Source organism: Siniperca chuatsi, linkage group LG20, assembly GCF_020085105.1.
Source record: "Siniperca chuatsi isolate FFG_IHB_CAS linkage group LG20, ASM2008510v1, whole genome shotgun sequence".
Lineage (NCBI taxonomy): Eukaryota > Metazoa > Chordata > Actinopteri > Centrarchiformes > Sinipercidae > Siniperca > Siniperca chuatsi.
In genome coordinates, this window is record NC_058061.1 from 3723774 (window position 1) to 3742145 (window position 18372).

The 18372-nt window shown below is 40.4% G+C and overlaps 1 protein-coding gene across 2 annotated transcripts in view; it reads left to right on the plus strand.

Moving 5' to 3' along the window:
- Nucleotides 1-18372, plus strand: part of LOC122867879 (corticotropin-releasing factor receptor 1-like) — a 60907-nt gene that overhangs the window by 32254 nt on the left and 10281 nt on the right. For both annotated transcript variants that reach the window (XM_044179285.1, XM_044179286.1), the window contains exons 5-9: nucleotides 2823-2908; nucleotides 9697-9803; nucleotides 13904-14024; nucleotides 15432-15585; nucleotides 17518-17578. In XM_044179285.1, coding sequence (XP_044035220.1) covers nucleotides 2823-2908; nucleotides 9697-9803; nucleotides 13904-14024; nucleotides 15432-15585; nucleotides 17518-17578 — 529 coding nt within the window. The remainder of the gene's footprint in view (nucleotides 1-2822; nucleotides 2909-9696; nucleotides 9804-13903; nucleotides 14025-15431; nucleotides 15586-17517; nucleotides 17579-18372) is intronic.

Genomic DNA, 18372 nt, shown 5'->3' on the forward strand with positions numbered 1-18372 from the left:
CTCTGACTATAATCCATGCAAATTATTGGCGACCGTGAACCCAGAGGAAAGTTATCCAATCATGCATTGCCATGTAAATTTGATTTGAATAAAATGAGAGAATTATGGGAGAAAATGTGCGTCTTTTTGCCAGAGCAGCTTTAATTCAGTCAGTCACAAGTCTGATAGTAGAAAATGGATTTTCTCAAGAGAAATAATGCAGCTTAAAATCCAATATAGACAAAATACTGATAATGAACTGCCATCTATGGACTCAAATGGAAATATGTATTCTTAAGACTCCATTAAGAATCCAAAAATTTAACAAAACAAAAAAAGTCTGTCTGTTATTTGGTCAGTCCATTACAGAACTTTGTCATTCTTAACTTTTGACGTTGACATAATTCTCCACAGAGATTTTAAAGCTCTCTAGGATATTGCGTTTGGGGTTTAGGGACTATCACAAGCTAGGTAATCTAGATTGGGGATGACAGTGCCTTTACACTGTCAACATGCTATTTTTACCCAGCTCATTGCACATTATTGCCCTCAGGCAACCCAATCCCATTTCATCTCCTGCCCTCCCCAAAAATGTCTCCAGCCTCCATCGCAGGCCACGTAAACACTGATGTGAATACATCTGATACATGTTTCCAAAAAAACTGAGTTTATCTGCAAGGTGTGCACATTTAAAAATGTCAGTCTTGTGTTATGATGTTAATGGTTAAACCAGAAACTCTAAATGGACTTATTAATTAACAGCGGGCGCAATAAGCTGCAGCTTCAGTCTGTAGAAAATCTTTATGCTATATTGTATTGTTTTCTACTGTTGGGAGTAATTGCCATTTTGTTTGTTTTTAATTAGTTTTATCCCAAATTGATTATGTAATTATTTACAGACGGAATTAATTTAAATTTCACAAGTTTACAGCCATGCCAAAAAAGAAGTAGAAAAAGTAATCAATAACCGTTAACCTATTTTTTTTTCATGTTGATCGAACATGTGCATATTATATTAATAATTATTTCTGTAAGTCAACGTACAACAGCCTGTGCAGCTGCGTCGACCTCATCTACGCCTCCATTTCTGTGGCCATTTTTCTGACACAAGAAGATGACGTCCTCATTCTTAATCCCGCCTACAAAGCTCTGATTGGTCGGTTGTTCTTCCAACTGCGCAGAAACAGCCGTTAATGAGCGCTGGGGAAAAAAACATGTGGACAGCAATTCAGAGGTCTGGAGTCAGACTAATTTTAATGTGGACAGTGTAGATTTTCGATATTTGGCTAAATGTTTGGCTCTCCTGAGAGCAAAGTACAAATATGTCCTAAAATAGACGCAAACAAACTCTCCATCTTACTGATGTTGTGATTCATTATTTCTGGACAGCTTTCAAAACAGTTACCTCTTGCAGAGAAAACCAGTGCAGCTTTAACCGTGCCAGTGAAGGCTCAGCAAACTTCAGCTTCTCCACGAGTTCTGAAAACGGGTCGACTGTCATTGGAAAAGGCGTCTAACGACCCAAGACAACCCGCCTGGAGATCAGGGTCAGACCTGTCCATATAACTCAGTGAAAAATGTTTTGGTACAGGACGAGCGATTACCTGGCTGACACATACGTACGTGCTCTCACTGCTGATTGTCAAAATCTTCCCCCACTGACAGAAAACCTGACCTGAAGATCCTTCAAACCTGTTCTGAATGATGTATGTTGCATTAGTCCTGGTGCCTGCCACATAATCATTTCAACCTGTTAACATTATTATATGGCGAGCACCAGAGCTAACTTAATTTCATCCGTGCTTATCATTAAATTAACCGACCCTCGAGCTTTAGCCTTGAACATTTTATTCACAGGCTGTAAGATCCGGCAGCCTCACCTGTGCCCCTGCAGACAGCTGCTGATGTTAAAAAAATAAATAAAATCTTTAAAATATTTCTGACATCTCTGCTTTCAACTTTAAATTGCCTCATTTGCAGTATTTCAACTCCACAGTGTCCTATTTGACGGTTTCATTTCCTTCATCTTAAGAAATAATAAATGCGAAATGACAAATGTGAAATTTGTTACAGATTGTCATTTCTGTCCTGTGAATGCGGCAAGAAATGTGTGCTGTGATACAGCGGGCCTGCATGGAAAAATATAATTTTACTCATCATTTGTCAGAGCCTTAATGCCGACCCCCTGCTATTTGGGTTGCATTATCCAGCAATGTGCAGAAATGATATTTTTTGAAGTAGGAAATAAACACGCTTGTACTGGTTCACTCTGTTTCGGCTCCAGTCTGAGTCTTTCTTTTGATTTAAAGGAGGAGAAAGAGATTGACATGGTAATGCCTTTTAATTGTGTCACAGCTTGCAGTAAAATTGTCATTAATCGCCCATTTATGTGAAGAACTCGCTGACCTGCTCCTCTTTTCCCACATCTTCTGTGAACAGCTTGACACGAGGATATGGTGGGTCAACGGATTGTGAGAAAAATTATGGAAAATGCAGGTTAAACGTGGAGCACTGATGATAAAAACGGGGGTCTAAATGTAAAGAATGTAACAATGCTTAGGCAGAGGGTGGTAGACTGTCCTGACAGCAAACGTGTGAAAAATCACAGCTTTTAAGACTACCTCTAATGATATCGCTCCCTATTAGACTCAAAAGCAGAAAAGGTCACAGTGGCACTACGAATCGAGCAGGAATACACATCTTGTACATTTCCAGGGATACAAGGCCAAAAAACAAGAAGCAAAAAATAAAAAATGACTCTTGAAAAAATGAAGAAAATATGAGAAAAATCAATCCTTTTAACAACAGCCTTCTCTCCTTTTCTTGTCTTGCTCTCTGTGCAGATAATGTTTATAGGAAATGTCTTGCAAATGGGACGTGGGCGCTGAAGGGGAACTACTCCATGTGTAAGGCCATACTTCACGAGGAGGTAAGACGTCAGTGTGTGGTGCTTGTGTGCATGTATCCTGATTAATGAGGCTTTTCACGAAGACCCTCAAAGCACGAAACATACGTTAAATCAAAAACAAACAACAAAGGCGAGGTTAGCAGCGGGAGATGAGTGTAGCAGGTTTGCTCCAGGCTTATTTATAGTAAATATGGACTCAGGGTTTGGTTGCTCAGAGCCTGCAGCCTTAAAAGGACACTACAGTAAAAAAAACCGCTAAAAATACCATGAATGTAGTATGAAAGGCCCGAGAGCATCGCTTGAAGGAATCTGTTTCAAAGCCACAATGAATATTTTGAATTTGCATTATACAGGCGCTGGCACTGCGACTCTTATGTCATCTTGCCCAAAGTTGTGCAGGCTTGGCTGGTTTTATATGTAGGTGGGAGCCTGAAATCTGCAAATCAACCTGCAGCTATTTCTCTTTTGAACACACAAAAAGCGTTTCATTTTGTAAATTCCTCAAAAGAAACCACAACAGTGATTTGAGCAAGTTGTGAAAGCAGAGAAGAAAACACAGTCGGTCGGCTTTGGTTGAAAGCAACAGCATGCTGCTGTTGTGGTCCTGCTGTGCTCCAGATTTTTATCCATTCACATGTTGCTGTTTTTTTGCATGCTCTTAGCCTCCACCTGGATGGTGCATTGTGATGTGCAGATTTGATAGTGATGAGTGCTTATTTTAATTTGGATTTGAACGGAGGACAAAGCATTCAGACAAAACACGCTGACCTGAATCGGGCTGTGACAAGTAGACATTTGAAGCATTGTATGTGAAATATAAAATTACATGATGGAAATATGTTGCACAGTATGTTTGTTTTGCTTGGCCTGACCATCTGCTGAAACTGAATATTGAAAAGTTGAGTTTCCACAAACATTGTAACCCTGTGCAGGTTTCAAAATGCTCTGTCCGAATGTTTTCTTTTTCCATTTTTAAGACAATCTACATCCTTAAACCAACACTGTGTTAGTCCGTCTCTAAATACTTTCTGAGTCTCTAGCCTGTGTGTGAAGTTATCTACGATGAGGGAACCAGTCAAGACATTCACAACAGGATAAATAAAGCACATGCAACATTCACAAGACTAAAACAAATCTGGAAATCTAACCAATACAGCTCCAAAACCAAACTCTGAATGTACCAAAGCTGCGTATTGTCAACACTACTCTACGGAGCAGAATGCTGGAAAACAACAGAACAGAACGCCCATAAATGATCTACCTTCCGTACATCATGCCTACGAAAAATCATGCATATCTTCTGGCCAAACATCTCAAACAACAACCTTCTCAGAATCGCTCAGCAAGACGAAATACATACAACATTACAGAGACCCCGGTGGACCTGGAGTGGACATGTGCTCAGAACAGCAGTTCCCAAAGTTGCATTGAATTGGACCCCAGAGGCTAAACAAAAGAGAGGGAGGCCCAAAATAACATGGCGCAGGACCATCAAGATAGAGCTACAACACCACCGACAAAGCTGGGGAACCGTGGAGAAGAAGGCCGGACAGACAGGAGTGGAGGGACTCCGTTGCTGCCCTATGCGATGGGAATGACTGACCCTGCCTGTGGCTTTATTCGTTAATACTGAAGGTGGAGATCTTTAAAAAAGGCTCAGTAATTTCCTAAAACAGCTGGTCACTGTAGTTTTTATCAAACGCTACTCAAACAGGAGGAAACGGTGCATTTGTTGGGGACTGTTTTCAGCGGGACGGGGCAGCGGGACGGTGTGCGTTAGCCTGATCATCAGACTGAATAGCCATTTCGTTTAACATCATTTATTCAGCCTGATATCGTGTTCATGTCATGTTAGTCACTGTTTGTTTGGCAGGGAGTGGTGATTCGTTTTATTTTCCTCTAACCAATCTGTAGCGAGTCTCGTATCTGTCTTGCTAAGGTCATTGTCAGTCGACACGGAAGCTGTGTTAGCGGTTGCTAGGAGCATTTAACTTAACAGTTTTCACAACAATTTGCTTTCTTGTCGAGAGTTAGATGAGAGGATCAATACCAGTCTCGTGTCTGTACGCTAAGTATGGAGCTGCAGCCAGGAGGCGCCTAGCTTAGCTTAGCATAAAGACTGGAAACAGGGGGAAACAGCTAGCCTGCCTCTGTCCTAAGTGAAAAAATACACCTTCCAGCACCTCTAAAGCTCACTATCAACACATTGCTTCTTGTTTGTTTAATAGGCACACAAACAGCAATGTAAAACCGTCAGGTTGTGGTTTTTGACAGCTAGCTGTTTCTCCCTGCTTCTAGGCTTTATGCTAGGCTAAGCTAATTGCCTCCTGGCTCAAGCTCCTTAACGCACAGACATGAGAGTGGTATCAATGTTCATCTAACTCTCTAAATGTCGAGCTTTTTCTGTAAGTGTTATCTCTGTAATGTGAGTTTCAAAAACCTGAATAGCAGCGACAACAACATCCACCCTTGTCACCATTTTTGAAGCTGTATGTTGTTGTAATTTTTGTGTCTCTGCCAGAGGAAGACAACATCACAATTCTTAATCACAACTACAAAACTCAGATTGGGTTGGTTGGTTTTCCAACTGGGAGGTCTGGAGTGAGGCTACGGGTGAACAGTATGTGGGATTATTTCAAAATAAACTGGCCTTGATCATGGTAATGAAGGAATATCTCATCCAGTGCAACGGTGTGGGTCACTGATGTGTTTTTAATAATTTCATAGTTTTATCAGGCTTTGGATACACAGACAATACTTTGTTAAGTTTGGTCTTTTCATGGGACGATATCCCCTTATTCTTTAAAGGATTTTGTCAAACTTGTGAAGGCATGTTGACCAGTCAATTAGGTCACCAGATGCACTACTTTAGTACTTCTACATCTGTGAGCATGAGGAAACAGTGTTGTGGACTAAGACCCTTCATTTAGTGTTTTTTCTCAGAGACTCTGACTCTGATGTCCAATCGATCCCTGCAGAAGATGGATATAGAGTGTCTGACCTTTTAAAAATGTGTTTGATTTTTTTTCCTTTTGTAGCCATAAAATAAATCACCGGGTGGCAGCGGTGGCGTGATTGACATCAGGGAAAAGGAGGGGGGGAGTTGAAGTAGCTTCTCTTAAAAGTTCAGCCTGTATTGAACCGGATCTTCAGTGGTCCCACTGGGAAGAGAAAGTGTGTGGATCAAAGGCTTATTGGAAAGTTTGTTTGAGGAAAAAAAAAAATCCTCTTTTCCTTTTGGGACTTGCTTGAGGATATTTTCTCAAATATACGATAAGTGTCTTTGTTGTTTCTTATAGAAGGAGAGTGAGTCAGGTTTGGTTTTGACTCTCGTGGCCCACACATTTTGTGAGACCTGCAGCTAGTGGTGGGTGGGTCTTATATTATCCTCTTGTCGTCCACCCCCTCCTCTCAGGCTCAACTCACAGCTCGGCTATCCATTTTAAAAACTCCCGTTAGCTTGATTTATGTCCTGCACAAGTCCTTGTCTAGTAAAGGACTGATTCACATTTTGTCAGGTCTGTATTACTGCACACATGCTCACATGTAGATTGAAAGAGTAATAATTCAATGTGTAATCTAGTGTAACTAGTCACTGTAATCATTCCTCCTGTCTGACCACCCTTGAAGTGATCCCTTTATAGCATCACTCCGCTGTAAAAGATGGGGGACAAAATCTAGTCCTTGTTTGGTGAAAAAATGCATTTTACTGCAGCAGAGGGACATGTCCTGGTAGTTACATTTAGGTTTCTTTATTGGGACAAAAAAACCAACAATACACAAATACAACTCCCAGGACAAAAAGACCCACGTGATTTGTCTAACTCAGACTGCTGAAGCCTCATGTTAGCTCCGGCTGAACGTGACAATGTATTTCTTTACAAAATGTGGACTGTGGTTCAGTATGCTCGAAACAAAAAACACAACATTCAGCCAGACAACACAAACACAAGCGCTACAAACATGTACAGTATATCACATCAGATGTTACGAATAAACAGCTGCAGCGCAATCACTTTCATCCCTTGCTTTCACATTCAGTGCTTAGCCTGCACAGGTCTAAAAAGAATAAACTCACATCAGCTGGATGCAATGCAGCAGAACCCAGTGCAACATGACTCCTGTACGTTGGCCCTGAGAGCTCAGTGCACTGCAACTTTAGAAAACACATGCAAATAAAGAAAACATCAATTGCCAACACAACGCTGCAAATACAGAAAACCCAACCAAATACAGAAACGCTGCAGGTCACACAGAAATTAGTTAAAAAACTGTTGTGTTCAGTTAATAGAAATAAACTAATTTAGTTTTTTGTTTAAACATTCTGAATGCATGATTCAGATTTGAATTGGTGAGCTAGTAATCAACAAAAGGCTAATGCTGAATTAACACCAAATATCTGAAATAATATCTGAATCAATCAGAATGTTAAAAAGGAAAAACTTACATTGTTTGCTCATTTTCCAACACTGATGGATAATTGAATTAAGTAGCGTGTCCCAGGTGTGTTCATCACTTTTTAAAGTCCCCTGAAAACTTCTGTTGTTTTCCGTTGGTTGTGTTTTCATTTTTTCTAAATGCTGTGCATGTGCTGTCAAATCAGTGAAGACGTTTTTTCCATTTGCAGTGCATTGAGCTCTCCGGGCCACCGTACTCCTGGCCTACTGAAAACCCAAACTCTACTTTAACAGCTTGAGGAGCAAAAGAGTTCTGTCCAGTCTAACCTGTGGGGCTCCAAATCTTCTGTTTGATGGCAAAAGCTAATATTCTTCAAATAAAAACATGGGAGTTGTCTGATGTAATGCTGCCAGCCAGAGACAACATCCTTTTAGGATTTGCAGCCTGAAAGCTTGACTCAAACGGCGGGATGCACTCAGGAAGAGGTGTACGAAAAGTGAACTAAAGACAAAAGTGTTTATACCTTTTCTAAATGGCCACACTCTGTGAAAATGTCACATCCTCCTCCTTGCTGCATCACACTGCCTCCCGTTGTCGTGTTAGTGCCGACAAAATGTACAAAGGTTAATAAGCTGTTTTACTATCCAGAAATGTTTGAAGCATGCAAACCTCTTTACAGTCACACTGCGAAAGGATCACTTAATGTATGGACAAGAGCCATGATTACAGCAGGGATTATAACTCTTTATAGTACATATGACACGTGAGTATTGTATTAAAATAGACTAGAAAATATCCAAACCTATCGTTTAATGTACATTCTGATAGACACACTGCAGGATTATTCTGCCTTCACTAGAAAAACGACAGCATTGACCATGACCACGAGCTTTCCCTAACCCCAACCAAGTACTTTTAGTTGCCTAAAATACGTCAAACCTAAACCACAGAGGTGGCAGGTCAGAAAACGCCCACATGACTCATTTTGTAATGGTCATATGAGTCTTTTTGGAAGGCAGTGACAAAAAACCTATTTTCTTGTTTAAGTATTAGGACTAGTTTTTCAGAAAACCAGTCCCACAAATATCTGTTCCTGTGTATTTTAACAAAGCGTCATACAGACTCTGATATACATTCATGACTCAGAAAGGAAAGAGTTGGAGCCGTTGACTTTAAGATACCATGCCATTTGTCCACTATAGATTTAAAAAGAGTTAAAGATTTGAGCTGCTGCCCCAAAATAAAGTGAATAGGAAAGATGACGTGTTTCAGGGCGGGTGGGGCAGGGATTAAACCCACATTTAATCTCAGCGTAGACACCAGTAGGTTACATAAATACACTTACAGCAGAGATTACTGTTGCTGGTGTGGGGAAAATCCGATCACAATGGATATCTGAGTCACAGACAGTGGTCTTAGGCACCAATTCAGAGGAAGATGTGTCTATGTTCTATGTAAAACATCCGGCTACAGCAGTAGTACCAGAAGGCCTCATGTGGCTACTGCATATGTGAGTGTGTGCACGCTCACAAGCCTCCCAGTATTCATGTTTTAAAACCAGGAGTGGGGCCAGAGGGGTGGCCAGGGGGTGTACAGGCCCTGCTGAAATCTGATTGGCGCCATGGGGTCCAAGGTTATAGGTAGTTGGCTTGTTAGTGTCATTTTGCATCACAAAGAGACACAAATGACTACAGAGACAAAAAATGACTACAAAGAAATACAAAACAACCACAAAGAGATGAAAAATACTACAGACGCAAAACGACCACAAAGAAACGCAAAACAACCACAGAGACTCAAAACGACTACAAAGAGATGCAAAACGACCACAAAGAGACACAAAACGACTACAAAGATACACAAAACGACTACAAAGAGATGAAAAATTACTACAGATGCAAAATGACCAGACACAAGACTATAAAGACTATAAGAGACGCACAACATCCAGAAAGAGACACAAAATGGCTACAAAGCGAAGCAAAACGACTACAAAGAGACACAAAAGGAGCACAAACAATACCGCCTTGTCTCTCAGTCTGGGTGTCTCGCTGCATTGTAGGAGGGTTGGAGGGCTTCGTAATCTGCCCATGGCTGTTGGATATTTGGAGTTGGAGCTATTTATTGATATTATTTCTTATTAGAATATTTAATGTTGTTCATTTGGCATTAATTTATTACACTGAATAAACAGTGTACAGTTTGTTATTGCTTCTTAAAAACTGTGCCAAGTCTGCCCTCCTCCCCATTTAAAAGTTTCTAAATCCACCCGTTTTAAAAAGCCCAGCAGGAGTCGGCTCTAAAAAATGAAAAATAGACAAAAGAGGATCTTTTTTTTATCCTGAAAATATTGTTTCTGTAAATCGGAAAATACCCAAAAGACTCATCCTGTGTTTCTTTTCTCCCTGCAGAAAAAAGGCAAGATGCACTACCAAATAGCTGTGATCATAAACTTCCTGGGTCACTGCATCTCAATGGTGGCTCTGCTCATAGCCTTCTTCCTCTTCTTGTGTTTGAGGTAAGTGTTGGTCTCACTGCCACCAGTCCACTGATAATCCTAAAGACATCCTTGATGTGACAGAAACGTCAGTATTCTCAAGATCCCTCGTTCAATGCGCCTCTCGTTCTTATTCAAAAACCGTTTGGTCATGGGATGAAACCTTCCCTATCTCAATCCCGCAGATGTAAAGGGGTTTAGACGCCCGCAAAAACTAGGGCACATTTCCTCACAAATGGGAATAATATACCCATCTCCGAAAGCGTCGAAAACCAAAGCAGTCTTGTGGAGGCCTGCTGGGACCACCGGTGGAGGCGGAATGGGTTTCTCTGACAAACCGAAGTAAACCGAGAGAGAAAGGTCTTAGCACCCTCAACAGCCGGGGCTGTTATTGATCCCCGAGACACCCCTGGGGGGTGAGAAAAGCGTGAAAGGGCACAGAGAGACGAAATAAATAGACGTTTTACAGGACAGCGTTTATGCACAACCCGTGTTTGTGGGCCACAGCGGTTTGGACGGGGAGGGAGGGGGAGGGAGGACAGACGTCGGCCGGCTAAAAATGGCATTAGGGTAGTGAAGGAGTTTGGCATTTATTACTCACCTTCTTCAGTTTTAATGAGATTGAGAACCATTTAAGGGAAGGTTACCGCTGCCAGTGTGATGGAGAGAGAGTTTGACACTCCTGTCCAGTGTTGTGGAACTGAAAGAAGGAAGAGAGAAAAGGATCTCAGCAGAGAGAAGACCGCTGAAAAGTTCATCCTAAAAAATAGCTTCTGTGATGAGTGACATATTTCTGAGTGAAACAGAATAGAAATTGCACTGTAAGTTCCTATTTCAAGGTTTTCTTTTAACGATATCCTCAACATAGAAACACAGGACTCTCCTGGATGATTCAACAATATTGTAGGTTTATGTTATGGCCATTTAGGTTGAACTATTTTGACTTTAATTCTGAGGAATCCTGTTTTTTAGTTTTTTTTTACCTATTCGCACACACCAGTGGCACTGAGCTAACATGCAAGGAGGATAGGAGGAGTCAGGGATCGAACCACCGAGCCTGAGATGAGTGAATAACCCGCTCTGTGCCTGCGGAGCCACAGTTTGGTGTAAATACTTTGATGCCCATGAGCTGTCTTTGGAGTCTAGTTACCGAATTCATCCAAAACTGATCCAGAACCTGAAAGTGAATTCATTTAAACTGCTGAATGTTTAATCAGGTTGTAACTTTCGCTCGGCATTTGTGGCGCACGTAATGGTATTTTAAGCTCTGTGTTTGGATGTTTCTTATCGCAGTGCACCCTGGGATAGTCAATAGAGGTGTTCAGTAACGTACGAACACTGATGACCAGTCGCCCTCACTGGAGACTGAAGGTTTAGCTGTGATACACAGTATGTTACTTCCTGGTTAAAAGCTTACTGAAAGCTACAGAAATGTTCATGATTCAAGGTGGTTGCTGGTCTGTTATTATAAACCTTATAAACAGTGATTATATGGAGCTTTTGCAGTTTGAACAGCAGACAGAAACGACTGAAGAAAGTCTGAATCGGCGCCATTGTGATGTGACGGCTTACCGATGTAATGATAATGAGTTAGTTAAAGAAAAACGAACAAACTACATCAAATGATTCGTAATTGCAACTTTTGTCCTCATGTTTTCTGTCCACTGCCTTGTACCTTTGACTTTTAATCAAAGAACCGGATATTTTCTAACACAGCTGCTCAAAGAGAAGTGCTCCGACTGTCAGTCACCTAACACTTAATATGCATGAAAATAAATGGGACTTTTCTTTGTAGCTAGAAATAACTCCTCTGTATGCAGTCAGAGTATAACGTCAAGAGGAATTTGATTAAATTGTTCGGAAAGCAGCCACGATTTAGCGAGCACGAGGGCAAGCACGACAATTTTCTAGCTGCAGGCGACTGTTCACCTTCACCCACGCCTCCCTCACCTGTGTTGTTAGATCAGGAAGAGGAAGATATTAATAAATTAAACCACCCTCTTTTGGAAATTTAAACAAGGTTTTAACGAATATCCAAACACACTGCTGCACTAGCAACCACGACACACAAGCTAACGAAGCCAGTTTTATACGACGGCCGCACCAAATCACATTTGATCAGATACATTAATGTAAACGCCTCTGAGTGCAGAACGAGTCATTAAATATATTTTACAGGAAGAGAAAAAGAAAATACTCAAAATGCTGAAAAAAGGCTTTTGTCGGACATACATTCAACATATACTATATTATACTATACAGAAACGATACAAAACTTAGAAATATATCCAATGGAAGACATGATGTAGCATATAATACAATATAGAAAATCCACGATACCAGTATAGTATTATTATACAGTGATATAAGTTATATAATACAATGTAAAATAAAATAGGTTAGGTGTGTTACTGCCAGTGGTGGAATGTACATTTACTCAGTTACTGTACTTAAATATAATTTTGAGGTACTTATACTTTACTTGAGTATTTCCATTTTATGCTACTTTTTACTCAACTGCACTTATTTGACAGCTGTAGTTACTAGTTACTTTGCAGATTTATATCATTAATACAGAATATAAATCAACTAATAAATTATGTTATTAAATGTTAAGTTACACAGCAAGTAATTAAATAAGTAATTCAAATTAACTAATTAAAGTGATGTACACATTAAAGCATCAATAATTATAATCCAATAATATAATAAACATTATTTTGCATAATGACTACTTTTACTTTAAGTATATTTTGATGTTAGTACTTGTGTACTTTTACTGAAGTAAGATTTTGAATACAGGACTTTTACTTGTGACAGTATTTTGACACTGTAGTGTTGCTGCTTTTACTTAAGTAAAAAGATCTGAATACTTCTTCCACCTCTGGTCACTGCTTACGACTCCTATAACACGAAACAGCTGAACCGTCAATGCAGAGACGCAGGATAAGAACAAATGTATTTTTATTTATTTCACTGTGTTTTTAACAAAGACGTGTCCGCGGGAGTGTTTCGGCTTCCCTGTTAATTAATACGCGTCAGGCCGTGCTGGCCCCACCAGCGGGAAGCCGAGGGAAGTGAGGTCACACAGCGTAATGAATACGACTGTGCTTCTGGCACAGCAGCCGCTGCCTTTGTGATACTAATGGCAGCTCCTGTAACAGTGTGACATAATGGGGGGGGGAATTAGCTGCTTGTTTGTGGGTCAACACACTTTATATACCATAACTTTATTTATTTTCTGTACCTTAAGGCTGCTTTGTTTTTTACTTCTCTGTTATATTATGATTATTCTTTTTGCAGCACTTCTATGCAGCTGTTATTGTGTAAATGAGGCTGTTGTTTTCTTTAAGAGCTCCATGGTTAAAAAAAATGTAAAAAGGCACAATAATACAATGCCACTGGAAAAATCTTGCTCATGCGGGTCTGCTCAGTCAGCACAAAGCCAGTGCAAGTGACACCTATTAAGAATTGATGCATACTAAAAAATAAATCATGTCATTCATCGTTGGCGGAGGGGGAAGCAGCCTTTGCTCGCTGATAATGCCGTCAGCTGGTGACAACAAACGAGGCTGTCGCTACAGTGACCGAGGTTGGTTTGTTCTGTCCGTTCAGTTGTGTGCTTCTATTTTTGACCGCTTGCTCTGAGGCGATTAAGCAGATTTTAATTGTATCCTAAGGTCGATTTATTTACAGCATTAAAAAAACATCAGACGTTCAGGACGTGACACAAGCAGGAGTGCAAACAGTGGGAATGAAATGTTACTTCATATTATATTAGGGGTGAGGGGCACTGGGGAGTGATGGGAAATGTTACTTTGAGGCTACATCTCTTCATTATTAATCATCTTCATTTTCTGTTTTTCCGGGATTACTTTAAGGGGGATCTCATGGTTGAGGAATAGCTAAATACTGTGAGTTTAATGTCTTTGTTTAAAATACTCAGCAGAAAAGAGATATTTAATTCAGATATTTCCCACCAGTTTGAGCTTTACTCCCCCCCCCCCATCTTTCATCTTTCTTCTCAGTGTGAAATCATATTATTTTCCCAGGCACTGCAGGAGAAATGTTGAAAAAGAGGCATAAACACCTGAGGTTATTTTCCTCTGTTCACCTCACAGGAGCATCCGCTGCCTGAGAAACATCATCCACTGGAACCTCATCACAGCCTTCATCCTGAGGAACGCCACCTGGTTTATCGTCCAATTGACAATGAGTCCCGAGGTGCATGAAAGCAACGTGGTACGTATCACTTTGTCTGTTGATCTCTGACATATGCAACAAGAAGCACTTTTTGTGTCAACAAATCCCAAGCAAACATGAAAACCAACAATAAATGCATCCGACTAACAAGTATTGTCTGTATATATATCTTCTTCCTCTGAGCCGCAGAGCTCCACTGTTGTCCAGAAACTATTAAAAACACATCAATGAGCCGCTCTGTTGCACTGGCTGACATGTTGCTTCATTATCATGAACACACACACTGTAGTTTATTCTGACTCAGTCCCACACACACCGTCCTGCTGCCCCAAACACTCACTAGAGCACCACATGTGGATTAATCCGCCGCTGAAAATAGTCCCCAACAAATGCACTGTTTCCTCCTGTTTGTTTGATAAAAACTACAGCGAGCAGCTGCTTTAGGAAATTGTTTTACCTCTTTTAAAAATGAAACTGTATATTTGTGAGCCATTTTTTAAGGTTTACGTCTTCAGTAGGAACCAATGGGCTTGGAGCTGGGTGCCACAGACAATGTATGGAAATCAGAAAGTATTGAGAAACGGACGAAAACATCCAGCTTTTATACTTTAAATCATTTATGACATCCTGTAAATATACCCCTGTATTTGTAGTCAGACCTGTATGTGTTAGCTGGCTACACATGATCATCCTCTAATGAAAGAAATTAATAATCAACTGTTCCTCTCGCCACAATTTAATTTTTTGTTGGCAATGAAGCATGGCAAGCAGAATATTTAACTAGTTTATCTCTGTTTAAGAGTTTGCAAAATTCTTCCTTCTTGGTGTCTACAAGGACGGTCCAGCAACTGAATTTCAAACTGAAAGTGAGAGTCACCTGCTGAATTTCGTGAGCTAAGGATAATAGGTGTCAAATCACAGCAAAAAAAATGGGCGATAATGTGATTTAGTAAGGTGTTGGGTCGCCATGAGCCTGAGTTTGAACACTCCTGGTCATAGATTCTCCAAGTATGTAAACTCTATGTGGCGAACAAGCGTATCTGACATCCAAAATCTCCCATTAGTTGGGTTGAGATCTGGTGACTCTGAAGCCCACAGCATTTGGTTTACTCATCAAACCATTCAGTGAGCCCTCGTGACCTGTAGTGAAGCATCCACACTGGTAATATTTCTCCACTCGTTTTACAGGTTTTTCCTTTCATTTATCGCCCGTATGTATGTTGCTCGGAAATAAAACTTTTAGCAAACGTCATGAAAAAAGAAGATGTTTCTTGCTTTACAGTAAAAGGTTTTTTAGCAGCCAAACCTTGAATCTGAAATGGAGCTTCCTCAGACACACCAACAAGGAAAAATGTGTTGAAATGATGATAATGTAACTTAAAGAACTTGTGTTATGCTTTAAAAACAGAAACTGTAAAATGTTTAACAGAAGAATTCCTTTTGTAGGTTTGGTGCCGTCTCGTCACCGCTTCCTTCAACTATTTCCACTCCACCAATTTCTTTTGGATGTTTGGTGAGGGCTGTTACCTCCACACCGCCATCGTCCTCACCTACTCCACCGACAAGCTGCGCAAGTGGATGTTCATCTGCATCGGCTGGTGTACGTACACTTACTGTGTCTCTTTAAACAACCTGCGCAGTTAACTTATCGCTACAGCTGAATGAAAACCTTAAAGAAATAGTAAGACTTTTGGGGAAATGCACTCATTTGCAGTCTTGCTGAGAGTTAAACATGAAGATCGATATCACTCTCATGTCTGTGCGTTAAATATGGAGCGGAAGCCAGGAAGTGGTTAGCTTAGCTTAGCATGAAGACTGGAAGCATTGGGAAAATAGCTAGCCTCCTAGCTACCAACTCCTCTAAAGCTTATTAATTAACACATTGTGTTGTGTTTGTTTAATCTGTACACGAACAGAAATGTGGGTTTATGGGGAGTTATGTGCCAGGCTAGCTGTTTCCCTCTGCTTCCAGTCTTTATGCTAAGCTAAACTAACCATCTCCTGGCTCTAGCTCAGTACTTAGCGTACAGACGTGAGAGCGATATCAGTTTTACTCATAAAACTCTCAGAAAGATAAGTGTATTTACCAAAATGTTGAACTATTCATTTAATAACTCCAGTCGGTTTGGGTAAATTCAATCTCAACTTAATTTAAATTAGACAAAAAATCAAACCATTGCTCAATAGATTGAACTGAAGGTCTGATACAAATTTTACTTACAACTGGAGCAACTGACTTGATGAGAATATGGCTACCACGCTCATGTCTGTGAGTATGAAGATAGAGCCAGGAGGCGGTTAGCTTAGCTTAGCATAAAGACTGGAGGCAGGGGAAAACAGCTAGACTGGCTCTGTCCAAAGTTCAAAATTACATCCACCAACACCTCTAAAGCTCAATAACTAACATGTTGTATATTGTTCGTTTAATACGTACGCAAACAGAAATGTAAAAGTGACAAAATGGAGTTTTATGGGGAGTTATGTGCCAGGCTAGCTGTTTCCCTCTGCTTCCAGTCTTTATGCTAAGCTAAGCTAATCACCTTCTGGCTCTAGCTCTAGACATGAGCGTGGTATCCATTTTTTTTTTCATTAAACTCGCAAGTGATTGTATTTCCCAAAACTATTCGTTTAACTCCAGTCAGTTTGGGTACATTTCATTTCAGTAGAACAAACTGAAGGTCAGACACAAACTTACCCAACAATGGGAGCAGTTGACTTGATGGAGATACCAGGATTTCGTGTGGCAGCTGGGAAATGTATCGGTGTGGAGTTCACTAACACCCCGTTTCACACTGTCAAACTAAACTATGTGCTGTTGAGATTAGGTGTATTGTGCCAGCTGGATTACATTTCCCCCAGGGCAGCGTGACGCCTCCGTGTGAAGGGGAGATGGCAGCACATTTCAGAACAGCTGTGAAAAAATAAATAAGATCAAATTTTATTTGCTTCGCTTAGCTTTAACTCCGGCTTCAAGAGCAGAAATATTATAAAGGCAGAGCGGTATGGACAAGCGACGAGAACATCAAGACAAATGACATTTTTCAAGAAATTCGGGGCTGTGAGAGTAGATTTTCCTGAGGTTTAACGTTACACTGATGACAGTATATTGCTAATGAGGTGGAAAGTTTCCAGAGACGTGAGACTTACATTTGTGACACAGCAGCTGGCAGGGTCTTTATGGTTCTGTTAGTATCATTTAGATGTAAGTGATGGCTGTTTGTCTGCCCTATTATACGCCTATAAGTCAGTAAATCAGAAGATCACTCTGCATTATCATCAACCAGAGTCCAGCTTTTCATTCATTATAGAAATATTCAGATGGTGACATGTCTCGGCCTGCATCTGTGGATCACAGCACACAAGCAACAATTGCTTTTGACAGAGCTTGGCAGGCGCTGGTGCTATGCTGGGGGAAAAAAAGACAAGGATTTCAAATTGCAGCAGAAATCCCCGGAGTGATATTTTGTGATCTGAATAGCAGAGAAAGATGAAAGAAGAATCTGTAACTTTTTTTGTTTTGTTTGCCTCACAGGTATACCATTCCCTATAATTGTGGCATGGGCCATTGGGAAGCTGTACTACGACAATGAGAAGTAAGCCCTTTGTTGTGACTCTTGATGTAAAATTCTTCTTAGATATTCAAGGAAACTTTTTTCTTTGCTCGGTAATAAAAGGACAAGGGCAAAGTCAAACTGTATTGCATTAAGGAGATGAATGTCTATTAATAACCTGTTGTAATGACATTTGCATTGAACAGTATTCCTAATTACACTTTACCCCTGCGACCATTTTCACTTTGATTGGAAGTGCTTAGTGCTTGATTGATAAAAGTGGTTAGGGTTTTGCACCTATTAGATAGGTGAAAACGGATTATGATAATAACAATAACTTTATTTATATAGCACCTTTAAAAACAGAGTTTACAAAGTGCTTTGACAGACAAGGCATAGACGAAACAGGAGGCAGTATAACAGCAGAAAGCCAGACAGAAATGCCAAACAAAGCAAAACTAAATGAAGGTAAAATTAAGACAAGAGACAACTTAAAGACAATGAAAAACTTGACAATGGAAATAAAAAGAAATGGGAACAATAAAAGCAATAAAGAGACGAATAAGAGGATGACGTCACGTAAAAGCAAGTCTATAAAGATGAGTTTTAAAAAATGAAGAAGTCACTGATTCTGCGAGCCTTATCTCCTCAGGCAGGTCGCTCCACAGTCGAGGGGCCCTGATGGCAAAAGCACGGTCACCTTTAGATTTAAGCCTCGACTTTGGAACAGCCAGAAGGGCCCCACCTGAGGATCTAAGGCTGGCTCGTATGGGGTCAACGTTTTTGGTTATGTAGCTTGGGGCCAGACCCACACGTGCTTTAAAAGTGATCAGTAA